We start from the raw sequence: 27,844 nt of genomic DNA on the forward strand, positions 1-27,844 counted from the left end.
ATATAAACAATGTTGGTATCAGCAGTTTAGTTTGCCAATTCATCCCACTCATTATCACTTAGTGTCACTAAGATTAATAGCTGGTGACATTTCTATCAGCGAACTAGCGGCTCATTCCAAAATACATACATTCTCTAGTTGATACGTATACATACATTCTCTGCTGCCGCCACGTAATTCAAAAATGATGAGGTACTGACAAATAATTTACTTGCTTGGAAGATTAACTTCTTAAAATAAAATGAAAAGTCTTATCAATCTCTTGATAAGAAAAAAACGACCTAAAGTAACCACGTTTGTGATCATTCTCGCTTGGTGGTATGTCAGTACCAAATTGTGTTTCGTAGAGTTTAAGCCAATCAAGTGCGGTACAATGAGTGAAGTTGATATCCGGGTCGCGGTTCCCGATGATTTTCAGGACATATTGTATGGATTTCGAACATACTTTTGGCCCCACGAGCCTCTTTCATCTGGTTACAAAATTAAAACGGCCTCGCCCTCCGAAGAGGAGTTCGTCATGTCCACTCTACATAAAGGAATGAGTCTGATAGCCACAGATCCAGATCGCGGAGATAAGGTCGTTGGATTCCTCACAATCGAGATTTTTAGCCCGGAGCTGCTTGCAAAATGGGATGAGCTCGGTAAGGACAAGCCGAAGGATGAGCGGATGGAAGCGATGAGAGGGATTTACGATAAACTCATCGAGAATACTAACGTGTTTGAGATGTACAAAGTCGATAAGGTGCTTTGGCTACTTTGTCTGGGGGTAGACCAAGCCATGCGAGGGAAGAACATTGGAACCAAGTTGGTGGAGAGAGGTATGTCTATGGCTGAGTCATTAGGATGCAAAGTGATAGAAATGGACTGCACCAGTGTCTTCTCAACGCGGATAGCTGAACGCACCGGCATGAAATCCATCAGCGAAATTGCGTACAAAGATTATGTCGATGCGAATGGTGAGCAGATTTTCAACCCTCCAGCGATACACACACATATACGACGATTCATAAAAATTCATGAATAACATTTAATCTAGGTGAACTTAGGCCTGTAATGCTTACTTTGTTGTGTTGCGTGTTTGGTACCATTTAGAAGTTTTGGTTGTATTGAATAGATAAAAAGATTTTTGATTGATATAAAAGCGTTTGGAGTTTACTTGGAGCGCGTCTGATAAGCTTGCGAATTCAATGCTTCAATTTAATTCACAGCACTTTAGTCTGTCTACCTTTATTTGGATCATTAATTCGACTAAGCTCCGAACTTAGTATTCATCAGCTGGAGTGACGTCAGCTCATAGAGACTAGCATAGACTTTGGTGAACTTATAAAGAATTTAAGAGAACGACATTCGTATAAACAAAAGTGGGGAACAGTGCATGCATTCGGGCATGTTCAATTAAAATGATTCCACGCCGAATTTCTAACGCTTGGTGTTTTGATAACACAGAGTCATTGTCGCCAGTGCAGTGAAAAAGTTAGTGATCGCAGCTTCAAAGTTCCTAAAATGAGTCCCACGAGCGAAGTGACCATCCGTCTTGCTACTCCCGCCGATATGGAGGACATTCTGCACGGATTTCGCACGTACTATACCGCACATGAGCCCCTTTCCGGGGCCCATAAAATCAAAAAAATGACCCCTGTCGAAGAGGAGTACTACATGTTAGTTGCCAGAAAAAGCTTGAGTTTGGTGGCGACAAATCCAGACCAAGGTGGTAAGCTCGTTGGATTCCTAACCTGCCACATCTACACCCCCAGGTTCGACCAGGAAGTCGCTGATTTACTCGCAAAGTATCCACCTGACGAACGATTCATAACCATAGAAAGTATTTTCCAGAAAATGGACCGAGAAACTAATTTACTGGAAGTGTACAAAGTGGACAAAGTGTTTGCTCTTTTTTCGCTTGGGGTTGATCCAAGTATGCGGGGAAAATCCATTGGTTTTAGGCTGGTGGAAAAGGCTTTATCCATGGCTCAGTCACTTGGTTGCAAGATTGCTTCAGTAGATTGTACCAGTTACTATTCCGCTCAGATCGCCCAGCGATTAGGAATGAAATGCATTCATGAAATTGCATATGCAGACTTCGTTGATGAGAATGGGGAGCAAATATTTAAACCTTTGCCGATACATACTCATCTTAAACGATTCGTGAAAGTTTTTTGAAGGAAGCCCCTCTTCTTCATTTTATTACAATTTATTGAAGCAACTAAAATGGCAGGAACACAGAGGGATTAGGATATTTGTTATCTAATTGTTATGATGTCGTGAATTAAACTGAGTCAGCTGCCAAACAAGTGTTTTCTTAGTGCGTTAAGGACGTTACCTTATTTGGCAAGAGAAGTGCTTGTCAGATTGCGATGACTATGCTTATACTCATATTTGAGGGTGTGTCTTCATGAGCTCTAATATATTCTTGTCAGAATGGTGCTACATTCTTAGGTCCGTATAGAAACAGTACGATTAGTTACTGTCCAAATACCCTAATTTGAAAGAGAGGGACAATATGAACTCAAGAAAGGTAGCACCGAGCTTTCTCGATGGTAGAAAAGCAGATGTCTCATGGCTCCCTTAGTGGTGAAAGCTTAGCTGCTGTTGATTGTATACTTTCTACAATTTGAAAAGTCTTGCGGACGGCGCTCTAAAAAGCTAAGCTTCTTTGCCGTGACTGTGATGGTCATAAAAGCTACAAAGCAGTAAATGAGTGATAATGCAATATTCGACAAAAATAGGCGATTTAACCAATTGACATTAAGCAATTCTCTCTTCTTGAGGAACGTAAGTATTAGCCCAGCAAGTTGTGTATTCAAAAATACACTCAATGTCAAAAGACCACGAAGACAGCTGTGGTTTCAGAGGCAACTCATCAGACGCTGTCTCACCTTTGCCCTGGGAGCAGCGTGACCGAAGCGGCTCGCAGGTGTTATATGTCTGGTGTCCATGGACCATAAAGAGTGGAGTAGGTTGCTCGCCATTTGTTCCGTTCGGACATCAAGCGGGTTCGGACTTAGGACTCCTCAATCCCTAAACAAAAACATCAGTCTTCCTTGCCTGTCATAAAAGGCTACTAATAGAAATTTGTGGGCTAGCAAGCTGGGAATTTCGAATCTTTAGTGCTAACGAAACGTCAACATTTCGAATAGGAACTTGACTATGACCTTTGGTTCTCGATAATGGAATATGATTGGTTTCTGGAATATAAGTATATTTCTCGTAAACGATATCGAAGGTCATCAGAATTATCACTTTCTCCAATTCGAGCGAAAATTCCAACGATATAAAATGGAGAACTCCCCCTGTCTTGTCTTCACTGCTGCTTTTGCGCTCTGGAAAGCCAAGTCGTAGGAAACACGAATATGGTGTCGGTTTGTTTTTGACGGCTACCAGATTCCAGTTCAGGTTAAACAGCGTCATACACCAACGCAGACTTCCGAAGGACTTGAAGAAGAATTAGTTTCGCATGCAGTTCAGGAGAGGCTTTCTGAAGGTGACATTGCTATCGTGATAGGTGATCCGAAAGCTGAACCCTGATCAGACATGTGTGACAGACCGTATTTCCCGGTCTTGGCGATCGTAACGATAACAAACAGACAAAAATGCTCTTTTTTCGGGTGCTGCGCATGTCGTCCGCAACGTTCTGAAGAGGCGTCATAAGATCTGACTGTGCTGACTGTGGAATCATGGAAGCGTGACCGTGATAAAACGGAGTTTATTATTGTGACGGTCATGGAACGAAAGACCTTGCATGTGGTCGCAAATCTTTCGATGGTCAATTCTTCATCTATGATGACGAGCAGAGCTGGAAGAGGTGAGGGGAACACTTCACCATTGCTCTTAACGGTTTCATATCTGGTAAAATTCCACTACTTGTGGATGAAATGACTAGTCACCGTAACAGACTGTTCTACCTAGCAGCAGAGAAATCATTTCGGTCATAAATGCCTTTAAAGGGAGTGAAGTCACTGGGCTTGACGGTCTTCCTGCAGAGTTCTTTATCACTGCACTTGCATCCTCTGCAGATCTGTTACTTTCACTCGTACGGATATCCTGGGAATCCGAGATCTTTCCCAGAAAGTAAAAGAAGGGGATAATCGTCAAGATTCCAAAGAAGGTAACCCATTTTTACTGTAACAATTAGAGGGATATCAAGGAGTATGCCCTTCCTGTTGCAAAGATAATAGCTAAAATAATCCTGGAACGCAACAAAGAACATCTCGAAAGCTTGACCGACAGAGAGCAGGCTTGTTTAAGTTCTGGATGCTCCTGCATTGACCATATCAACACAATACGGACCATTTTGGAACAGTGCACAGAGTTTAGATCTTCGCTTAACCCGCTCTTCATTGCTTTACAGAAAGCTTTTGACAGAGTGAAAAGGAAGTATATCTGGCGTGTTCTACGCATTCGGGGGAAGCTAATGACCACATATGATGGCATAAAATATCACTTGCTGCATCGAGGTAAAAGCGGAATTTGAGGTCCGAAGCGGAGTCCGCCAGCGTTGCATCTTGTCACCGATATTCTTTCTTCTTGTTATTGGTGACGTTCATCGTGCTGTCCTGGATGGAGCATGTGGTGGAGTTAAATGACTTCGACTTCTTCTGGAATTGGAAAGAGAAGCAAGTATATGAAGATAAAAACCAACTAAATCAAAGCTCTCAGTGTGATTGGTCATCGAACTCTCCCTACCTGGACATGTGGGTAAAGCCATCAGAGACACTGACAGTTTGTGAAGCTGGACGGATCCACGACAAATAACATCCTTAATGGTTATTTCTCCTGCATTAGAAGTCAAGGAGATGCCACTTTGGAGATTGTCCTTACCTCGACATCTTCTGGCCTTTGAAATTGAGGATGCTCTTTCTGGTTGATTATAATTTACTTGGATGCTCATTGTGGCCATCCACTACTTCAACGGTTCATTAAAACTCGACCAAGGATAATACTTGTATTGGAACATCAAAAGGAAGTCACAGGTTGCTTATCGCATGGGTGGTATGATCCATTTTGTCACAAGCGGCTCTGGTCGGATAGGAACAGGAGATAAATTTGTGGACCAGAATAGGATGAATTTGTCATACCTGCAGTTTATGTCGAGATAGCGGATATGGGAGAGTAACGGTTGAGTCAGGCGAATTCAGCCAAAGTAACCGGTGACTTCTGGGAAGTCACTTGAAAGAAGCTGTATAGGAGATGACAGTAAAAGCGGACTAACTTCGAAAATCATTTCATTTCTTCAGAAATGCATGGGATAACCAAATACAGTTTTTTATGGAGTAGAGTGATTGTAGGATATATTTCCATCACTTTAGAGTGAATAATAGCGCTGGCAGTCTTGAATGTGCCCATTTAACCGTAGAGCAGGAGTGCATTATATTCCATAATCCAAAGTTAGGTGGAAAAAGGGAGATTTATTAACAACTTTCATTTCGCGGAGAAGACGTTGTGGTCATAAATAGAGACAAATTGGACGTTCTTTAAAGCGGTATTTATGACGATTCCAGGAGCATAACAGGAGAGTGATTTGAAAGTGTTGGTGCGTACAAGAGCCTCCTTCGTGAAGTAATACTACTGCAACCTGACGGGGATTTGAAAGCCTCGCGATTGCATCCAGATCAGGCATTTGATAGAACCAAATGGCGAAACCGATCATGACTAGCCGACCCCGCTTGTGAATGGGATAAAGGATGATGAAAAAGAAGAACCTTGTACGGTCAAGTCTGTTTAAGATTTCCACCTTGAACAGCAAACAAGAATCCCTCGGTTAAACCAAAAATAAAGAAAAGGAATCTTCAGTGGAGATGATGGACTACACAGTTTTAAATATACAAGGCACGCCCAGAAAGCAAGTGCTCTTGACCTCAGGGCCGAAGGAACTGAGATAAATTTCAGGGACGGAGACGGCTTATGGTTTCGCTCATGACAGAGGCAGTTCATCAGACCTCTCTCACACAGCAGTGTAACCGAAGCAGGGAATCCTAGAGAAGAGGTTTTCGCCATGTTAAAAATATTGCCATGTAGCCTGAGACCAATGAATTAGGGCCAGACTATCATCACAACAAGATGCTGTGAGACCCTAAAAAAATTGAAAAGGACGGTTCAGAATAAGAGAAGCATCATGCTCGCGAAAGTGGATTGGCTGTTGCGCGACAATCCCTGATCTCACATGGCCAACGTCAGGATGAAACTCCAGGATTCGCTTAGATGGGACGCGGCATTCGCTTGATAGATAATTATCTGTTAACTTACTTGAAGGCGCACATAGACAGAAAAAGGTTTTCAACAAACAATAAAGTCAAGGAGGGTTGGAGGAATGAGTTAAGGAGCTGGTAGGGAACTTTTTCGGGATAGTAAAAAAATGATCCCCCGCCCCACCATTTGAATTTAAATGGATGTCCACTATGTGGAGCTCATATTTGTACAAATGTATGGTTTTTAAAAGGCCTTTTCTAAGCCTACACAAATAGGTGGATGCGCGAGGAGAGCGAACATCCAGGTTGGCCTAAATGTCGGTTTTTGGCAAGATGATTCGGGAATGCGGTTGTTGGAGTTGTCCTCCCACCTTTTCTGGTGTGCCACAAGGTTCCATTCTGAGTCCACTACCATTTATGTTCTTCGTCAGAGAACTTTCCGGTCTCCTCACGCTCCCTTGCTTGCTTTACATCGATGACCTTGAGCTTTTTTCATTTGTGGTTCCTCTCCTAGACTGCATGTCCATTTAGTCGAACCCAATCACCCTGGTTTGCTGGTATTAACACAAAACGTCAGCCAGTGCCATTTGATCTGCTGCTCTCTCAAATTCTCCCTCACTCTGTTTATCAATTTATCCTTTATCATACCAGTGCTTTATCCAAAAGCTTGATGTAACCTTCGATAATAAGCCTTGCTTCAAGAGAAACTGTCTGGATGTCTATAATCGCGCTTCCTGAATGTCTGGCTTCATATTGCGCACCTCATTCGAGTTTGACTAGGTCCAATTCTTGTACGTAGCATCCTTTGGTATTGCTTTATCATTTGTTCTCCTTCCCTCAACTCTGATTCCCTTGCCATAGGGAAAGTCCAACACAATTTTATTTGATCCCTCTGAACTGACTCGTGTGGACGATCCTACCCAACTTTACTCACTTAATCGCCCTTACTTAATACTAAGCAGAGCCTTCCTTTCTACATGCCTGATGGACTGACCCGCTTGACTGACTTCTTCGCTTGTCGAATCGCATCGTATAGCGTGCATAACGCCGAAATTTTCGAAATGCGAGTGCTATGACGCATTATAACATACATTGGACCGCTAGACTTTGTTCCTCCTCTAGTTTTATGTATACGTTTTAAGTTTTTTTTTTCTTTCCACTCCTTCCGGGGATAACATCTCCATTGATTGTCCTTTAATAAGATGAATTGAATAAATTACGACCTCAAGGTGTCCAACACCGAATAAAAGCCACGAGTTCCGGTATTGGCTAAAGCAGTCAATGAGGGGAATGACGGTCTCGTCGATAGCGCCGACGAGTGATAGTTGTTATCATTGTCACGCGGACCAGGGCCTTCTTCTTAAATTCTTAAATAAAGTCTGCCAGCTCTACTATGCAAAATGATACTGACCCTACGTCGCGGGTTGTTTCTTGTGAGGTTGGCCAGATAGGGCTTTGTCACCACAGAAGATATTCGAGAAGCTTTGCAGTCAAGAGTAACGCAATCAAAGGATACCCGGCCTATTTCAAGTTATGCTAATTCACTAGTCAAAAGAGAGCCTTCGGTTTTCTTTTGCGATTGGCCACATAAGATTCCAGCTCCTCAGGGCGCTTCTGTAGTCAAAATAAGTACTGAAGGTGAGATATCGATCACACTAGTCTGACTCTCGCATTGATGACCACCACGCATGCCTGTATGCCTGCGCAAGAAATCATGTCGAATGGCGATGTGACCAAGGACCATGTCTGACCACCAAAGAACGTGAAGTCTTTGCAAAGTGCAAGCAAATCCAGAACTATGGTATAAGGGGACAGTATGCTACAATGAGAGATATGAGAGAGTATGCTACAATAAAAGAGAGGGAAAGAAGATTTGGCGAGACTGTCACGGGTGTCAAGAAGTCAATGGGATTGAAAAGCCTACCACCTCTCTGAGTACTCACCGTTTGATCCCCTCAGACCAAATCGAATTGCAGGCTAGACGTTAATATTGTCGGTAATCGATTATTAACTCGGAGATCGAAGGACGAGTTCCAGAGTTTCTTTTGAATCACCGTAGGGTTCTTTGGGGTTCAATTTCCTAGTTTCTGTCAATTCACCCAGTGCAGTTATTCAAAATCGTTGTTTTTTGTTCGAAACTGCTTTTATTCAACGCACTAACATGCCCTATCGCTCCTCAAAACCATAACACTCACTTCTCCGGTCCACACATTCCGTACCATTGAATATCATTTCATCGGAACAACGGAACACTTTCGGATAGAGGGAGTGATCGTTGTTCATTGCACAAATGTAATAGATGTTGCGGTTCCTGGGCCAAACTGAAACTTGACCAGGATATTCACAGTTGAAGTTCCGTTGACATGTAGTTAGCTCGAACTCCTCGACACTGCATCTGCTCGACACCGGCGAAAACCGTTGTCCATTTGGGCAACGAGCGAAAATCTTATGAAGCGCTCCACCGTCCCAATAACACACATAATAGGTCGCGCACTGATAAGGATCAGGGAATAGACCGTCGCTCTCACAGTCGAAACGGACACCCACGGGGTAGTTGGGTACACATGAGTTGGTAACCTTGTTGCATCGGAAATTGGCATCACATTGTTGGTAAACCGATTCCACCCATCTATTATTATGCTTGGCACAGTGGATCAGTGTACGATCATCCTTACACATATGCCCCCATTTGGTACAAATACTGGAAGATGTAAAATTCCAGATGCAAATGAAAGTCATCTACGAGCATGAAAGCAAGCATTAGACCATGGATAGTAGAAGGGAAGAAAGGTAACTTACCACCAAAGTACCACATCCTTTGAATTTCATTGTCCCTGATTGGTTTTATTACGAACTGTTATTTGGCTGGTTGTGAGGTTGAGTCCGATATGAACATTTATGGGGAACTCTGACGAGCTTTTATTCGACGTTAGTCAGGTCTTATCTCTTTCAATTCGTGATTCTATTGCAGATATCAATTTGACCTCTTGACAGTAACAAAATATATAAATTGTGGGAAAGTGTCGTAATTTAAGAGTAACCTCTCTTAAAAATGTTGTTGGATTGCAAGCAAGATGTCTTTTCTTTCTCCCTTGGTCAAAAAGGGTAGCCTGTGCAAATCTATTATGCGTATTTCTTGCTGCGAGTAAGGGAATTACCCCTGGAAAAAATGGCTATGGGCACGATACGCAGTACAATCCCATGGAGGTGGAGTAGAGGAAAGTATTTGCGGTTCAGAGACCAGGAAACCCAGTATTGGTAAACATCCAAGTTTCAAGCAGCAAACTCACGGGGGAACCCAGATGATACCATTTAACTATAAAGTTGATGAGAATACCAATGAGTCTTCACGAACTCAAGAAGCTGCTAAAGAGGAAAAAGCTTCTGCATCAAAGAGAACTGAACAGACAAAAATACCAGCAAAATGTAGGTAGTTTCTCGACAGCCATCTCAGCATCTGCAATCGTAGAAGGATTCTATACATGATAGCCTGAAGAATGGATAAGGCTAGTTAGTTAGTTTAGTACATAAGCTCCAAAGGCTGGCTAGCGTGTGTATCAGTGGGGCAATGAGGACATGCCCAACGGCATCCCTAGAGGTCCTTCTGGGATCAACCCCTCTCCATCTGCACATACAGATGCAGGCAAGGAGATCAACATTCAGGATGGCCGGTAGTATGAGTGAGGCGGGGAGCTGCCTAAATCGAAGGAAGATTGATATCCTTTCTAGGCGGTATCCCGAATTACTGATACCGAGGGACAACATGACAACGAGGTTTCACTTCGATAAGTAGTTTGAAACACGTTGGAGTAACAAGGCAAATTGGGAGAGCGTGGCTGCGACATATTAAACCAACAACTGATTACTTGGTAGACTGACGGACCCCTCACAGCAGAGGGAGCGGGTGCCGGTGTCATTGGTCCAACGAAAATGTACTTTGAGCCAATGGGCACATACACTAGCATATTCCAGGCGGAAATATACGCCATAGACAAGTGTGCCTCCTTTAATCTGCAAAGGAACTTCAGGGGGCAGAACATAGCTATTCTCACCGATAGCCAAGCAGCGATCAAGGCACTTAGGTCCAACCAGGTGAACTCTAAACTGGTATGGGAATGCCTTGAGAGACTGAATACACTCGGCTCGTCCAACAAGGTCTGGATACTTTGGGCTCCAGGCGATGCTGGGTCGGAAGACAACGAGGCAGCAGACGATCTAGCCAAGAAGGGAGCAGGGACGCCTTGACACGGGCCAGAACCCTTCTGTGGAATCGGAAACGGTTTCATGGCTATGAATCTAAGAAACGGTTGAGGGAACTTTATTGGGCGGGCCTACCAGGGATGAAGCAGTCCAGGGTGCTTATTGGGGGATATGAACCCATGCGTGCAAAGGATTGCTTAAATGTCACCAAAAACAACCTCCGAATTATAGTGGGAATTCTCACTGGTCATTGTCGGCTGAACTATCACCTAGGGAAGCTAGGGATATCTACGGACACTGCCTGCAGGTTTCATGAGGAGGAGGACGAAACCTCTATAAACGTCCTGGGACAGTGTCCAGCACTTGTGTAAAGTAGGTCGAGACATCTGGGAGAATACTTAATACCAGATGCAAAGCTGAAACATCTGGAAGTGGGGAACATACTAAAGTTCCTAACGGTTATAGGCCTGCTTGAGATACTATGATCAATAGGTACACTATAATCAGTAAAAGGGGCACAATAGTTCTTCAAGGACGCGGTGCGACTTTCCCTTAACAGAATAATAATAATAGTTTAGTTTAGTGGTGAGAGCCGCAGTTTCAAGCATTCAGGACTTTTACTAGGCCAATTATACCATCTCCTGCGGCATTTGCAACTGCATATGAGGTGCAGAATAGTTTCCTCTTCACAAAGGTTATATACACCCGAAACCACCACCACAACTTTTGCCACCTCTACTGGGATTTTCATGTCCGGGTTCTCTTACAAAGGTTTTCGCATGCAAGCAACACTTTAAATTCCTCCACTCAGCAGCGTGAATCCTTGCATTTTCACCCTTCAGAGTGACTTGACAGTGGATGGCCGGATGTCAAAACCTGGCTCTGACCCCACCGTTATGGATCCAGACCCTTGACGAGCCAGTCCGTCAGCTTCCTTCTTACTAGCGACGTTCGAATGCCCTGGCACCTCCCGCGGATTTGCTTTTCGGATAGACATGTTGGCTATAGTGATTTGGCTACCTAAGAATGTATGTATGTATCCCTTATGAATCGACGTCTCCAGTAGTTTTAATACAAAGGAAGTCAGACTGGTCAGTTGGAAGCTTTTTGCGTTTATGTAGGCGGGTTTCTCTGGTTCGAGAATAAACATCACATTCACGTCGCGTGTGCTAGGCATGCGTGATATATATTCTGAATATGTAGATCCAGGACATCCATTCACTCTATTAATATAGCAGAATTAATGCTATCCAGTGAGTCCCGTTTTCCGGTTGTGTGAGTTGAGATTTTGGATGCTGCCTGGGAAGTGCACTTCAAGCAAATAACTTTGAGGATCCCTTAGCAGAGTTAGTTCTTTCGAGCCTCTTTGTATCAATTCTAGTTAGCGACTGAATCAGACTTAGGAGCTCTGTTGACAAACACGTTTTGTCAAATTCGAGTTCCACTATGGTGTTTTATCATTCCTTGGTGTATTCATTTGACAGCTCTCTTCGCAAGCTTCGCTTATACCTGTTGTAATCATCTGGGTTGTTTCCTCAATTTCAAGAATGGATTTGATGCTTCGTTGATTCGTAACTCGGGCGCTCAGTTCGCCTCAGCAGCCATTATCCTCCTCTTTTGAAAGCCAGAGAAAGTACTTTTCAAACGGTGGCAACCCAGAGGCTGTTTATGGTTAGCCACACATTCTCCTACACATCGTTGAGGGAGGAGCAGTATTGTCTGACCTATCGTTCGTTGGCAAAGTTCAACCGCAATATTTTACAGTTTACACCTGACATAAAGCGAGGCTTAATGCTTTGCCAGGATACGGTCCTTAAAGCTGAGATGACTTTCCTCCGAGCCCTCGTTACGGCCCTTTGTATCGAAAAGATGAGATCATAATTAAAATTTAGTTTTGGTTTTATGTTTTTAAGTTTTTTATATTTGACTGCCATCACCTTGATTTTATCGGGGAAAGCAAGTCGATCTCGGCAGAACCCCTTTTGCAGATACAAGGCTAGATATAATAAAACTGAGGGTCGCCTAGTACCCAGAGTTCACCGCTCATATCCGCATCATAATCACTGTGAGTGTTCAGCCTTCGGCACGGTAGTTACATTTTGACTTCGAATTTAATTAACATTTTGCTTCAGGTGTCACCTGTGCTTCCCTAGAGGATGTTCCACGTTCAGCTTCCTCACCAGAACAAAGTAGGTAATCGTCGAGGGAAATAAATAAAGATAAGGAGCAAAAAGATGAAAACGGGAGGCAAGAAAATTCCTCCGAAAAAAAAAAACAATTATTTCTGGGAAGGCAGGTGTGTCTTACGCCTATATCTTTCGAAAGGTGAATGCAAACGCGGAAATGACAGATCTACATGATAGCGTGGACAGCATCAGTCAAACATAGACAGCAATAAGTCAGTGGACGACAAGGTCGAAAAGGGGAGCAATCTGAGTTGAGTTCCAGGAAGCAGCCAGGATAATAGGCCAAAAATGACGAAGGGTACAGAGGAGAGTAATCTCATCAAAGATTGCAGCGGAGGTCCATGATGCATATTGTGTCAGGTTAAAGCGCATGTGGATGACTGGCACATTGCAGGTGATAGGAGGTTTCCGGCATTTAGGAGGGGGTTATTTCGTGAGGGTAAAAGAGTTTAAAATAAATCAATCTCGAGCGTTGTAAGGCAGCTTAGCATTTCCTATCACAATTTATTCGATCATCGAAGGCAGATGTGACGGTAATTTGTATAACTTTCCAAAATTATGATGGCAGATCTACTTGGGTCAGGGATACGTCTGTCACTACCACGCTATGGATATGTAGAAAACAAGCAATACGAAAAACAATGGTATTTCCGATTGGGAAGAGGCAAATCCATTTTCCCAATTCTTTCGCTAACGCATCCGAGATTTCATTTCCTTCAAAAAACCAGTGATCAGGCATCCACAGTAGTTTCACAGTATTGAATTAGAATAAAGTTCAAACGGTTTCTATATATCCCAGAACTCTGTTCAGATTTTGACCCACTGGTAAAGAATACCTCACCAGAAGACTTTGCAGAAATTGGATTCAATTATTACAATATCTCTTCTAATGCTCTGTGCCTCTCACATCCGTCGGATAGCACGCTCCCTGCTGGTAGCATTTTGCTACCTCAGCTGACTGGAAGCGATCAACACCTAGTACTCTGCGTTAGCATAGCATAGATCTACTTGACCACAGAATCATCCATAACATGCTCCCTGATACATTTCAACCGTATATAAGAAGGTCGTTGACAATGATCAGATGAACTGGGGTGAAGCAATATTATTACTTTTGGTGCAACATCAATATTTCTCTTTAGTGATCCTTGTTGGGTCACTTACCACGCTTTGAGGTATTCGAGCAAATAGTTCAGACCCCAGCTTGCATTGTACCTGCGTCCAAGGCATTCGCCTCGAAAAAGTTTCTACACGTTGGGATACACTGGGAGTCACCGGAGCCGTCGGAAACTACTTGCTGACGTTGATGGGGTAGTGCGAGTCTAGCTCTGCCAAGGAAGCAGTTGTGGCATATACCAGAAGCCCTTCGGGCGGTGTGCATTGCGTCGGTATTAGTAGACCGTGTTGTGCCGAGCGAGTGCTGATTCATCCATGAGTTCAGAGATAAGCTAAGCGTAGTTCAGGGATAAGGAAAGGTAGGTTGGGGCTTTGTACTTCGAGGGTACCCCTATCCCTGATTTTTGCGGCCTGCTTCCTTGCACTGTCAAAATTTCCATTGAGGGAAAACTATAAAACTGAGGAAACAGGAATAGGAAATGAGTAAGCTGAGCTTGGGCGCAGCGCGGAAATTACGTTGTTCGCCACAACGCACAACCAAGGAAACAGCTAGGCTGAAGTACCATACAAGACAACGGCATAAGGAAGACAGACCCGCAAAGTGATGGGACGCTCGGGACGGGGAAGGCAATCCCAAAACCACACGGTGGAGATGTTTCGGAAAGAGGAACATATGGTACCGCTGAAACTGGGGGGATGGTTTCGAATATAAACCGAGTGGGACCGTACCCGAGTATCATTGTGAAAGAGGAAGAGGAAAGGCTTATCAGCAAATACGTGGCAGTTTTCAAGCGCATACCGTCTGCAATGTTCCTCCTGATAAAAGTCAGTAAAGCCGTGAAAAACGAACGCATGGAACTAGAGGAACTCCTGGATGGAATTTCCTTCTATAAGCAATAAAAGAAGCGCGTAAAGCAGAGACAATTCGCACTCCCGAAGAAGAAGACAACAAGGGACCAGAAGCAAAAACACCCAGAGTCGATAGAAAAAACTCTAACTAAAATTAAAATGGGCACGAATGATGGAGCACCAAAAGAAATGCTGTGGACTACATCATTACGCCTCTTCGACACCCTCTGTTTATTAAGCCGACGAACGATAAGACCCTGCCGACAGTCCTCAGTGAGACTCGTTAGACGATCAATCCCGAACACAACGGAACAAAAATGTCGTCTATTCGGAAAATTAAGTGTGTGAAGTCCGAAAAAACAAGTAAAGGGGGGTTCCGTGAATCGGTCAAGGGGCTGAGGGAAATCTGAGATCTGAGTCAAGCGCGAATATATATATATATGGAGGCCTTTCACCCCTTGGTGGGGTTTAGCGCGTCAACCACACCTACGTGCCATCGCTCGTGGTTACTAATAATGCCCTTCTAGAGGTGTTCACATTTCTTCTCTTCTGTTCTGCGCTAAGTGGTCTTGGGGATGGATTTCGCGGTATGGCATAGCTCGCTATGCAATTGCCGCTCCTCCTTAATGTGTGACCTATCCACTGCCACCTCCGTCTTCTTATCACATCGCTTACGAGTGGCAAGCCTGTGCGCCGATGTAGTTGAGATAGTGTCAGGCCAGCGTACTCCGATAATACGGCGCAGAAAGGTATTGGCCATCACTTCTACGAATTTTGTCGCTGTGGTGGAAGGGGCGTATTGCTCGCGAGGAAATTTCGAAACTGGTTGGGCAATATGTAGGATACTAATTCGGGCCGTACCAACAAAACATTACAAATGCATGGATTTTGGACATATGTCTGCAGGCACCCACCCTAGGGCTTTGTCTGGATTTGATGTTTAGGGGTAACGTTTTTCAGCGTCTAACACCGAATGAGACAATGCTGGACTTTCGCTGCAGGCTTATTGCTCTAGAAAATGCTGTTCTGGGTATGGAGACCCGCCTCTCCTGGTTGGGAGAGATTCGAGTGTCACCAGACTTAAATGGGGCATGTCTTCCCCATACTTTAGGGGAAAAGTGTTTCTCCAAACGGCAGCGAGAACATGCCTCGTAGTTTTAGACATTGGGTCCACATCAACGTTCCAATGCTCAGGCTGCGGCGGAAGCATTTCCGATATAACCTTTATGTCGAAATTACTGGCGTTGCTGGTGGACCACTCTTGAGTTCTGGAAGAATTCTCGGCAAGTGATCATCAATAATCGTGTTCAAAGTAGCTGACGCCACCTGTTGGAGTGCAGTCATTGCCGAACTCGGGAAGGAACCGCTTGACACAATGCCTAAAGGAACGAAAGGAGGCATGTAGCAAAATGACAGAGTACAGATTAGCCAAAAGCAAATTCTGCAGCGCGATAAACAGAAGCACAGCTCACGATCATCGTTGAGGTCTACATACATGATCGTAACACCTTCTAGGGAGGCGTAATTCACAGCGCTAGTTTGAGAATACCAATTTTCGCATGTGTTTCTATAAACGAAATACTAGTCTGACTCTCGCATTGATGACCACCACGTATGCCTGCGCAATATACTATACAGAATGGCGATGTGACCAAGGACCATGGCTGACCACCAAAGAACGTGAAGCCATTGCGAAGTGCAACCAAATCCAGAACCATGGTATAAGGGGACAGTATGCTACAACGAGAGATATGAGAGAGTATGCTACAATAAAAGAGAGGGAAAGAAGATTTGGCGAGACTGTCATGGGTGTCAAGAAGTCAATGGGGTCGAAAAGCCTACCACCTCTCTGAGTACTCATCTTTTGATCGCCTCAGACCAAATCCTATTACAATCTAGACGCTAATATTGTCGGTAATCGACAATCAGCTCGGAGAACGAAGGACGAATTCCAGGGGTTCTTTTGAATCGCCGTAACGTTCCATAACTAGCGCGATTATTCAAAATCGTTGTTTTTAACTGAACTGAACTGATTTTATTCAACGCATTAACAAACCGGGATGTCTGTAGTTCCTTATTAAAGCAGGCCTAGACCGGATGCCGGTTGTTGCGCCGTTGATGATAATGATGATTAACATGTCCTATCGCTCCTCAAAACCTTAACACTCACATCTCGGTTTCACACATTCCGCACCATTGAATATCATTTCATCGGAACAACGGAACAGTTTCGGATAGAGAGAGTGATCGTTATTCATTGCACAAATATAGTAGATATTGCGGTTCCTGGGCCAAACTGAAACTTGCCCAGGATATTCACAGTTGAAGTTCCGCGGACATGGATTTGGTTTGAACTCCTCGACACTACATCTGCTCGATACCGGCGAAAACCATTGTCCATTTGGACAATGAGCGAAAATCTTATGAAGCGCTCCACCGTCCCAATAACACACATAGTAGGTCCCGCACTGATAAGGATCAGGGAATAGGCCGTCGCTCTCACAGTCGAAACGGACCCCCACGGCGTAGTTGGGTACACATGAGTTGGTAACTTTGTTGCATTTGAAATTGGCATCACATTGTTGGTAAACCGATTCCATCCATCTATTATTATGCTTGGCACAGTGGATCAGTGTACGATCATCCTTACACATATGCCCCCATTTGGTACAAACACTGGAAGATGCAAAATTCCAGATGCAAATGAAAGTCAGCTACGAGCATGAAAGTAAGCGTTAGACCATGGATAGTAGAAGGGAAGAAAGGTAACTTACCACAAAAGTACCACATCCTTTGATTTTCATTCTTCCGGATTGGTTTTATTACGAATTGTTATTTGGTTATCTGGCTGGTTACGAGGTTGAGTCCGAAATGAATATTTACGAAGAAGTCTGACGAGTTTTTATTCAACGTTATTCTGTCTTGGTCTTATCTCTTTCAATTCGTGATTCTATTGCAGATACCAATTTGACCTCTTGACAGTAACAAAATATATAAATTGTGGGAAAGTGTTGTAATTTAAGAATAAGCTCTCTTAAAAATGATGATGGATTGCAAGCGAGCTGTCTCTTCTTTCTCCTTTGGTCAAAAAGGGTAGCCTGTGCAGATATATTACACGTATTTCTTCTTGCGAGTTAGGGAATTACCCCTGGAAAAAAATGGCTATAGGAACGATACCCAGAAAACAATCCCATGGAGGTGGAGTAGAGGAAAGTATTTGCGGCTCAGAGTCCGGAAAACCCAGTATTGGTAAACATCCAAGTATCAAGCAACAAACTCACGGTGGAACCCAGATGATACCATTTAACTATAAAGTTGATGGGGATGCCAATGAGTCTTCACGAGCCGAACAAGCTGCTAAGGAGGAAAAAGCTTCTGCATCTGTCTGGGAAGTGCACTTCAAGCAAATAGTTTGCCGTTTCTTCATAGCTTTCTGTGTTTCTCTCTCTCTGTAAATGTAGATTACCCAGCTTCTAGCTACATTGTTTGACAATAATCCACTGCAGCTTTGAAGTTCCCTTAGTCTTTTCGAGCCTTTTTGGACGGATTCCAGCCAGCGGTTGAATCAGACTTTGGAGCCTGTTAACAGGCACGTTTTGTCAAATTCGAGTTCCACTATGGTGTTTTACCATTCTTTGGTGTATTCAGTTGACAGCTCTCTTCGAAAGCTTCGCTTATGCCAGTTGTAATCATCTGGGTTGTTTCCTCAATTTCAGCAATGGATTTAATGCTTCGTTGATTCGTAACTCGGGCGCTCAGTTCTATTTTGTACTAGGCCAATTTGCCTTCCGCGGATTCCGAAATGGAGTGGTTGGAGGTGGATTTATGTCCATGCGCTCTCGGACGACAGGAAAGCGTAATATCGCTTGATACTCTTTACACTCCGACAAGAGCCTCAATGTCAGGGGATGCCACGTTGAAGAATGTAGGTTTATTACTCAAATTGAGAATCTTCACTTCGGTTTCAACCAGATACACTAATAGTCCCGACCCTCTCGCGCAGATGTTGGGGCTTCCCATCATATATGATGGGCGTTAATGTCGTATCCTGATACTCCCAGCCTTTACTTTTGTGCATTTTGGATAGCCCTGATGAATGTTCGACGTCTTCGTCATAGAGGAAATAAGCAGAGAACTAAAGAATCTCCTTTTCAGGTCAGCATTTGAGAAGTTTAAGCGGCTGACTTTCCCATTAACAGTCTTACAGCTATTGATTTGACGGTGGTCGCTTTACATTGTTGCAAATCTATTTGAGACACATGACACCTCATCTGCGCTTCAGATGAAGATGCTCTGGGCTGCACGTCCCCTTCACTAGGCTTATGAGCCGACACTTGTAACGTGACGATCCCATGCCCGGCAGTCAGTTTGTTCCCGAACCTTCTTCATATCCGGTTCATGAATGCCGATAGTAAGGAAATATCTTGGCCTATGGACTCTCTCTCACTTTATTACTTTGCTGCCTATTAGGATACAGTTGGAAGTGTTGAGGTTCTTCTAGACACCAAGCTATTCCCGGAGCTCAGCAACTATTATGCTCCTCTTTTGGAAGCCAGAGAAAGCGCTTTTTAAACGAGCGCAGCACGGAAACTCTTTTCATGGTTAGTCACGCACCCTCCTACAGATCGTTCGTGCATTCGTCGGCAAAGTTTAACCGCAATATTTTACAGGTTACACCTGAACCAAAACGAATGTTAATGCTTTACCAGGATACAGTCCTTAAAGCTAGAAAGACTTTCTTTCGAGTCCTCTTTACGACCCTTTGGGTGAAAAATTGAGATTGTCAGAGGAGCTCTGTTGCTTTGGGTTGCCCAGAGAAGCCCCAGGTGCTTCTTTCCACTCAATCTTGGCACAGCCCTGTTATGCCGTCACGATCATAATTTAAATTTAGTTTTGGATTTATGTGTTTGAGTTTTTTATATTTGACTGCCATGACCTTGGTTTTGTCGAGGAAAGTAAGTCGATCTCGCCAGAACCCCTGTTGCAGATACAAGGCTAGATAAAAATGAGGGTCGCCTAGTACCCAGAATTCACCGTTCACGGCCGCATCTTAACCACAGTAATTATTCAGCCTTCGGCGCGGTAGTTACACCTTGATTTGGGGTTTTAATTAACGTTTAGCATCAGGTTTCACTCCTTTTTCCCTAGAAGATGTTTCACACTCAACTCCCTCACAAGAACATCCTCATCGAGGGAAATGAATAAGGATAAGCCGCAAAAATATGCAACCGGAAGGAAGAAGACTCCTCCGGAAAAACAATTATTTCCAGGAAAGGAGGTAAATGCTGCGCCAATATCTTTCGGAAGGTAAAATCAAACCCGGAACTAACAGAATTAGGCGATTGTGTTGGTTGCATCAGACAAATATAGAGAGGAAAATTGATGTCGAAATTAAATAGATGCAGCAACAAGTCAGTGACAATCTGGGAAAGGGGAGCAGTCTGAGTTGCGTTCTAGGAAGCGGGGAATGACAATAGAATATAAGACGCCTATAATAGTTTGTCGGTGGAATCAACCCTTAAATTGGTTACCGTGGTCATAATAAATATGGGTTTGGACTCAGGAAACGGGTATTTTCAAAGCATGCACCAGCCAGGATCATAGGCGGAAAATATGGAAGGGTAGAGAGGAGATCAAGGATTACAGCGGAGGTCCACGATGTATATTGTGTAAGGTTAAAGGGCATGTGAATGTTGGGCCATTGCAGGTCATAGAAGGTTTCCGGAGGAGGGGGTTATTTCGTGCCGGTAAATGAGTTTAAAACAAATCAATCTCGAGCGTTGTGAGGGAGCTTAGTATTTCCTATCACAATTTATTCGATCATCGAAAGCAGATGTGCCAGTGATTTGTAAAACTTTCCAACATTATGATGGTAGATCTACTTAGGTGGGGGGCACGTCTGTCACTACCGCGTTATGGATATGTGGAAAACAAGCAACACAAGAAACAATAGCTTTTCCGGAAGACGGAGGAGATGTATGAAATTGGGAAGAGGCAAAACCTCTCTGACCTTAGTCATCCATTGTACTCGACTCCCCATCTAATGGAATAGCCCAGTTTCATTTATGTAACGTTGTATTGTTTGTTTGGTTAAGGCCGAAAAAGTTTGATGCTTCTAGCAACATTAAGGTTCTGCCACTTGCCATTATGAGAAGCTTTTTCCAGTTCTTTTGCTAAAGCATCCGAGATCCCATTTCCTTCTACAAACCAGTGATCAGGCACCTAGAGTAGTTTCACCGTATTGAATTAGAAATAAAGTTCAAATGGTTTCTATACACCCCAGAACTCAGGTTTTAAGCCACCAGTAAAGAAGATCTCAGTATATTCTAACACCAAAAGGCATTGCAGAAACTAGATTCACTTCTCCCAATATCTCTTCTAATGCTCTGTGCCCTTCACATTCGTTGCTTCCAAACAGACATGATCTGCTCTTACTGCTGTGTTCTGAATATAAATATATATATGCAAATTGGGTACTGCACCTAGAACTGCGTCTGATGTCGTCAGGATGCTGTCATATTCAGGCATATACAGTTCGGCGCATTATGCATTTCTACACATTGATGCATGATTTCAACCCATAACTAGCACGCGTCATCCGCATAAACTTGGGTGTGGTTTGGCAGATTTTGTAGTGGACACAGCATCGCGTTACTCCACAGAAGTAGGGATAGCACACCTTCACCACCTCCACCTCCTGGCTGGAAGCATTTTGCTGCCTCAGTAGTCGGGAAGCGATCGACACTTAGTTCTTTGCGTTAGCATAGCACTTGACTAAAGAATCATCGACAAAATGCTCCCTGTATATGAGAAAGTCGTTGATAATGATCAGAAGAACTGGGACGAAGCAATGCATTTACTTTTGGTGCAACCATAAGTATTACTTCGCAGCGGTCGTCAGCGATCCTCACGGGGCCACTTAAGATGCTTTCTGGTAGCCGAGTAAATGGTTCTAACCCCTAGCTGGCATTATATCTACGTCCAAGGTAGTAGCCTTAAGAAAGTTTTTACAAGTCAGGACAAAATGGGAGTCCCCGGAGCCGACCACAATTTCTTGCCGACATCAATAGGGTAATGTGAGCCTAGCTCTGCCAAGGTGGCAGTTGTGGCGTATATCAGAAGCCAACCTCTTCGAGTGGTGAGCACTGAGCCGGTATTAGTAGACCGCGTTGCCCCGAGCTAGTGCTGAACAGACCGTGAGTTCCGAGATCAAATAAGCGCAGTTCAGGACTCAGAAAAGATAGGTACGGGCTTTGTCTTCGAGGGCGCACCTAGTCCTGATTTTTGTGGCCCGCTTCCTTACACTGGCAAAATTTCCCGGAACCTAGCATGCGTACAGCTGAATAAAAAGGAAAGATTCACAAAGTGATGCGACAATCGGGACAGGGACGAAAATTCCAGCACCATGCAGTACCGGTATTCCGGAAAGAGGAACAAATGAACCCTCTGAAACTGGGAAGATGGTTTCGAATATAAACTGAATGGGAGCGCAACCGACTACCATTGTGAAAGCAGAAGAGGAAAGGCTTATCAAGAAACACGTGGCAGTTGTGAAGCGCATACGTTCTGCAACGTTCCTCCAGAAAAATATCAGTAAAGGCGTGAAAAACATGCCTATGGAACTGGAAGACCTCCTAGTTGACATTTCCTTCTGTAGACGGATAAGGAAAGCAACAGAAGAATCGCAAAAATCAGAAACAAACGCGTGCCCCACCCTCTCACTTATAGCACCATAAGCGCCAAACGCATATAGCCCGTTACAGAGCTAACTCCGGAAAGGAGGCAGACGCAACTGAAGGAGACTTCACCCAGGCGAATAGGGATAAGAAGCAACAACACGCAGCGCCGTATGAAAACCCTCTGCCTAAAGGTAAAATTGACACGAATGGTGGAGCAGTTAAGGAAAAAGTGGAGAGATGGAGGAGTAGCTAGTTGTGCTTGTAAAGCCGACGGAAGACATGATTTTTGCGGAAGTCATCAGTGGGATTCATTGCAAAATCAAGCTCGAAAACAAGGGAATAGACGTTTCTTCCATTTGGGAAAAGAAAGGCGACGGAGTCCTCGTTGAGTTAGGTCGGAAGACAACAAACAACGGTACGTTCGCAGAAAGGCTCTGGTTTCTAGTCAGCCTATTGACTGCCTCACAAAACAGACTGAAGTAGAAGAGGCCATCAAGCCTGAATGTCTGGAGGTAACCAATGCCCGGATTGGTATCACCTTTGCGAATTCTCGAACCTAAAAACTTGCTGTGGTGGAAATTGCCTAGCAATGCGCCAGAAAACTCCTTAACAGTGGAGAAATCAGAATTGGTTGGGTAGTATGTAAGATACGTATTGAGTCCTCCCATCTAAGTGTTGAAGATGCTTAGATTTGAACAAGCTTCCGTAACCTACCGGGGCCTAACAGAACGGCACAAGCTGCAGATGCGGTCAAGTAAATCATAAAGCGAATATGTGCAACGAAAAGGAGAGCTGGGTTCTATATAGGGATCGTGTTGTGCCTGCCGCACATACTGCCGGCTCGGGGTGGTGTTCGGTCTCTAGAGCTAGGACGCGGTTAACCTGGTCCGCATCCTACAGATAACAGAGTGGAGCGGTTCAGGAATTGTTAGCCCGGTTCGCTGCCGAGATAAATGCTAATCTAATGCTCATGAGTTAACAGTAGTGAAAAGTGATTAAGCTTCCTAACATTTCGTCTTATCAGGTATTGCTGCGAGTGGAGTTCGGGGCGGTATTCACCGTAGCGTTCTTGCCCAAGGTCAAAGGTATGGCATTGTCAGGAATCGGTGTTTCAGGGTAACGTCTTTCAGTGTCTGTCTGACACGGATTGAGACGATGCCGGATTTTCGACTCAGGTTTGACCTGTCTTGCGCACGGAGAGCATGTCCTGGCTGGGGGAGACCAAAATCCAGAGGAAAGGGAATTCGCGAGAACAGGGCTCAAAATTTTAAATATCGGATCCACCCTAACGTTCCGGCGCTCAGGCTGCGAAGAAAGCATTCTCGAAGTGGCTTTTGTGTCGCAATTCTTGGCGTCGCTGGTAATGAGTTCTGGAAGACTTTTCGACAAGCGACCATCAATACATCGAATGAAATGGTTGATACTACCTCTCGGTGTGCACCAGCCCGGGGCTATCGCTTTGCGTGGAGCATCGCGAAGGTGAACACTAGGAGATTTGTCGAAGCCCTTAGAGTAGGTGGGGCCGCGCTGGAGGGCATTTCCGGGGATGGTGGCGATGCAGCTAACACTGTCGTAAATTCAGTTATACATCTCATACCAACAGGCTGGGAAGCATTCAAGCCCAGGAGGACACTGAGGCGTTGAGAATTTTCTATGTTTTGGTGGATGGCGGAAAGAGTATCGCAAACTCTGTCGCTTGACACAACGCCAAGTGAAGCAAAACTGGCTGTTGTAAGGGCCTAATCGACAAGGTGAATGAGAACCCGTGGGTATTCAGTTACAAAATAGTGACCCAAAAAATCGGGGTTCTGCGGAAGTCCTGTTTACTTAAGGCCGAGGAGATGGGTCGCATTGTACGGGCGCTATTCCCTACACATCCCATACGGGTTGACAACAGTGGCGTTGAAGTCGCCGAGGGGGCTAGAACTCGATGGTGTCCCAGCAGAGGTATACAAACTGGTGCGCCAGCATCAGCCAGACCTACTACTCGGCGCATTTAATGCTTGACTGAAAGAGGGAATTTTGAGTTCCGAAAGGAAAGTGGGGGCCTGCGTTAATCAGCAAATGGGAAGGTTCGGAAAGTTCTCGAAAAACTCAACAGTGATAGACTCGGTGAAGCGATACAAGACAATTTGGTTTAAGAGCAATGTGATCTGACCTTGTGTCCCATATCAATTGCCGAGTCGATACACGGGTAAACACCTCGAAGTGATGCTCAACTTAAAGATGAACTTTTCAAGCAAATCAAAGCAGCAGTGGATAAGGTTGCAGCTGGACTTTCGTTGTGCAGAATAGTGGAAAAAGACTGCAAGTTCCCCGGGAAATCGTGGAGTTAGCTAAAATATATTGTTATAATAAACTTAAGATATTTGCATTATTAGATTCGTAAAAATCAATTTGAATCAGGACCTACTTTTACGCGGTTTCCCAATGTCCTTTTCATCAACGCACCGTAACCCATAGTTTATTTTCGACCCCCTAGTATGTTATAATATTTCATGTTATCTTGTTTCAAGCGGAAAGATAACTTTATCTTCAGAGTAAAGTCTAAATGGCGACTTTTGCTTACTTATCATTTCAATTATTGCACCGCGCCCAATCCCAGTCAAACAAATCGCAGTAGAAACATAAGTTTGTTGCGGTTCTAATCAATTAGTACCTACGCAGGTGAATTCAGAACAGTCAGTTTTCATACGAAAGAAGTTCAGTTTTCCAGCCTACTCTCGCTATAAGTACATATTCACGTAGGTTTTAAAATGAAGGATCGTCATGTCAAGTTCCAAACAAAACCCCAAGTGCAGCTGAAATTTCCATTTGCAAAAAGACGTCAGCAACCATGTATACATTGGAATGAATTTCCCGTTGCAGCAAACATTGGAAGTCCTCGTGATCCTTATTGCAAATGGTGTTCATATGAATTGAGACCTGCGGAAGAAGGATTTGAGTACAGGAGACGTGATTCTACCCCAAGATTTCCAATGCTACGGTCTTTGAGCTTAAAATAGTGACACAGTGTGGACGAGAGTACCATGGAAAGGTGGACTTTGTAATTGATAAGAATACGTTAAGCTCGTTAATATTGAGAGTAAGGTGTAAAAAATAAAATTTAAATTTTGTAAAATAATTAGAAATTTCTTACTGAAAAAATGGTCCTTCGCATGAAGATACCAGCAATATGCAGTGAAAGTGGATACAAAGTGCACCCTCCTGATATCTATTTAGTGAAAGCCTCGAATAGTGTTATCACCCGCACTTAAATGTGACTAAAAGGACTTTCAAAACCTCAGTGTCTATTTGGTAGTCCCTGGAATTGCCGGTAAGGTAATTAGACTAGTAGGCCTGAACGTATCAGGGTATCCATAATATTTAAGATGCACTAGCCCGATAAGAAAGCGCAAAAACTTTTTATCACTTGGTTCTTATCTTGGTTGTTATCTTCTTTGAACATTATAGATACGATTGCCGCCAATTTGGCCAGCTCAGTAGATTATAGTTGACGTTTCCGATACAACTCTAATCATCAAAGCATCAAACAATATATGGATACAGTAAAACCTCCATGTGGGGTATAGCGGGTTAACTATACCTTCAGGCTATCGCTACCAAGAAACTTCCACGCTTCTTCTAGTGTATTGCGCCCTGTAGCTAAGGCGACTTGTTCGTCGGGCATCCTGGAATAGTGGATTCCATTACATGCCTGACTGCCTTCTTCCCCATATCCAGAGCTATTTAGTGAAGATCCACGAGCTAGCGGCGGCCGAATGGTGCGTCAGCTTGTCCAAAGAGATTGTCTTTGGCTTACTGCCGATGTGCAGACTAAATGCGTGCTCCCCACACCCGAGAACCATACAGAGGCCCACATATAGTGGTTTTAACAACTTCCGGGTGGCATCAGTCCTCACCAGAACGTGGGTGCAGACTTCGAGCTCGCGAGGGGTGTAAACCGATCGCTGCGCGTGCTGAGATGGTGGAGGTGGCCTCAATTTTGTAACGGATTTCCGTAGTAACGGTAAAATCCGATCCCTTCAAGCCCGTCTCTTTTGGGGAGGGCCAGGTCGCCAAAGATTCGTGGGTTCCGCCCTGGTATACGGGCGTAGGTGCTGCCACCAGCTCTTTACCGACGACTGTACGGAGAACAAGCAGAACGAATGGCAAGACCTGTTACTAGGATAGATCTCGCGCACCACAACGGCCGCCTTTTGCGTATCTCGCCAAGGATCGAACATTCCATTGGACTGCGGATGTCATGCAGTTCTCCGCTGGCGTTTGAATTCTTGGAGCTTTCTGCACTCTGAGAATAGAGTAGTATCAACTGCATTCCCTGGCGGAAACACCAAATCGCGGAATCTACTCTTGACGGAGTACCTCAGCATGTGACTGTGCTGTAATGTCCTTCAGGGGTATTGTCTTAGCCCAATGATCGTGAGGCAATATTTGTAGCTGTGCAAGCCTCGCAAAGAGATCTTTCACTTCTACGTGCGATGCACGGTCTGGCTCGGTTTGTTGTCCGAGTGTCAAGATGCGCTAGATCATCCATCGAGCGAAACATTTTCTTACGAAAAGCTGTCAGAGTGTATGGTCTTTGTCCTTTTTCCGAGATTTCACAGCAGATAGGGGAAGGTGAGCCGAAAATAGGAAACTCCTTTGACATGTATTATACTTAGAGTCTTACTATAGGCTTCGCAGCACTTCGCCATCCTTCTACACCACGGCGATTGACGAAAAATCAAACACAACCGGGGTGTTGAATTCAGAGATCAGTGACTAAATTGTCTTTACTGGACATGCGCTTAATGTCCGTTGTAAAGTGGCTGATGAAGATTAAGTACCGAATTTGGCGAGGGGACGCATTGGCGGGAAGTACTTGATGCTCAGAAACGCGTTTAGAAATTCACGTGCTGTAATTCCGTTGAGCAGAATTCAACTGCTTTGAGAAGAAACTCCACGGCTGCCAGCTTTAGTTTATCATCTGGCGAAAAGCAGTACCTACTACAAGGTCTGAAGCATCCACGAACCTGGCTGGGGGTATATCCTGTTAAGGAAATTGTAAAAATCTGGAGTCTACCAGGTGGTTTCAAACGCTTGGATGGTTTCTTAAGATCACGCAAAACTCCCGTGATTCTTTCGTTTTAGAACTGGACAGAAGGTTGTTGAGTAGGGTCCGGTAATGAGCTTAATGCAAAAAAAGGCGCTAGTAGTTTACCATGCCCAAGAACATTCTAGGAACTTTGACCATCTTAGGCAGCAGAAAGCTCGCAATCATTTACACTTTGCCTCGATTGGATAGTATGCCGTCAGTGGGGAGGAAATGGCCTAGAAATTTCACCTGCTGCTAGAGAAGTCTGCAATTTCTAAAGTTCAGACTATGATGCGCCAAATGCTTAGACTCGGTGGAAAAGGCGACCAGAACATCATCGAAGCATACGAAGTAGAAGTTCAAGTAAAGAGTGGATGTATCTCTAGAAGGTTTGCGCCGCATTGCAAGGCCAAAAATCATCCGTATGAACTCGAAGAGCCCGAATGCTGTGCAAATTGTTGTCTTTGGAATATCTACGGAAGCCGATAAAACACGGCAACGCCTTGGATGAGTGGAATTGGGTACCGGTCCGGAATCGTCTCAGTATACAGG

The 27,844-nt window shown here is 44.2% G+C and overlaps 4 protein-coding genes across 4 annotated transcripts; 2 read left to right on the forward strand and 2 right to left on the reverse strand.

The window, feature by feature from the left end:
- Nucleotides 1-373: 373 nt before the first annotated feature.
- On the forward strand, nucleotides 374-1,024 carry LOC119647754. The gene has a single exon (XM_038048871.1). It carries the CDS (start codon nucleotides 374-376, stop codon nucleotides 1,022-1,024), a length of 651 nt encoding a protein of 216 aa, XP_037904799.1.
- Nucleotides 1,025-1,236: 212 nt separating this feature from the next.
- LOC119649104 lies at nucleotides 1,237-2,275 on the forward strand. The gene has a single exon (XM_038051103.1). It carries the CDS (start codon nucleotides 1,504-1,506, stop codon nucleotides 2,158-2,160), a length of 657 nt encoding a protein of 218 aa, XP_037907031.1. The 5' UTR covers nucleotides 1,237-1,503; the 3' UTR covers nucleotides 2,161-2,275.
- A 6,040-nt stretch (nucleotides 2,276-8,315) lies between these two features.
- LOC119649109 lies at nucleotides 8,316-9,150 on the reverse strand. The gene is made up of 2 exons (XM_038051108.1): nucleotides 8,985-9,150; nucleotides 8,316-8,924 (listed from the first exon to the last, which is right to left on the reverse strand). Exons 1-2 carry the CDS (start codon nucleotides 9,012-9,014, stop codon nucleotides 8,352-8,354), a joined length of 603 nt encoding a protein of 200 aa, XP_037907036.1. The 5' UTR covers nucleotides 9,015-9,150; the 3' UTR covers nucleotides 8,316-8,351.
- A 7,408-nt stretch (nucleotides 9,151-16,558) lies between these two features.
- LOC119649111 lies at nucleotides 16,559-17,451 on the reverse strand. The gene is made up of 2 exons (XM_038051110.1): nucleotides 17,311-17,451; nucleotides 16,559-17,250 (listed from the first exon to the last, which is right to left on the reverse strand). The coding sequence occupies exons 1-2, from the start codon at nucleotides 17,338-17,340 to the stop codon at nucleotides 16,696-16,698; spliced, it is 585 nt and encodes a 194-aa protein (XP_037907038.1). The 5' UTR covers nucleotides 17,341-17,451; the 3' UTR covers nucleotides 16,559-16,695.
- Between the last annotated feature and the right edge of the window lie 10,393 nt (nucleotides 17,452-27,844).

This window comes from Hermetia illucens, chromosome 2 (assembly GCF_905115235.1).
Source record: "Hermetia illucens chromosome 2, iHerIll2.2.curated.20191125, whole genome shotgun sequence".
Lineage (NCBI taxonomy): Eukaryota > Metazoa > Arthropoda > Insecta > Diptera > Stratiomyidae > Hermetia > Hermetia illucens.

What these genes read in the sequence shown, in the direction of transcription:
- LOC119649109 (XM_038051108.1), bottom strand. Translation starts at nt 9,014, where the DNA reads ATGAAATTCAAAGGATGTGGTACTTTGGTG. An exon ending in AAGGATGTGGTACTTTGGTG is followed by an intron (nt 8,925 to 8,984) that starts GTAAGTTACCTT and finishes TCATGCTCGTAG; the next exon opens with ATGACTTTCATTTGCATCTG.
- LOC119647754 (XM_038048871.1), top strand. Translation starts at nt 374, where the DNA reads ATGAGTGAAGTTGATATCCGGGTCGCGGTTCCCGATGATTTTCAGGAC.
- LOC119649111 (XM_038051110.1), bottom strand. Translation starts at nt 17,340, where the DNA reads ATGAAAATCAAAGGATGTGGTACTTTTGTG. An exon ending in AAGGATGTGGTACTTTTGTG is followed by an intron (nt 17,251 to 17,310) that starts GTAAGTTACCTT and finishes TCATGCTCGTAG; the next exon opens with CTGACTTTCATTTGCATCTG.
- LOC119649104 (XM_038051103.1), top strand. Translation starts at nt 1,504, where the DNA reads ATGAGTCCCACGAGCGAAGTGACCATCCGTCTTGCTACTCCCGCCGAT.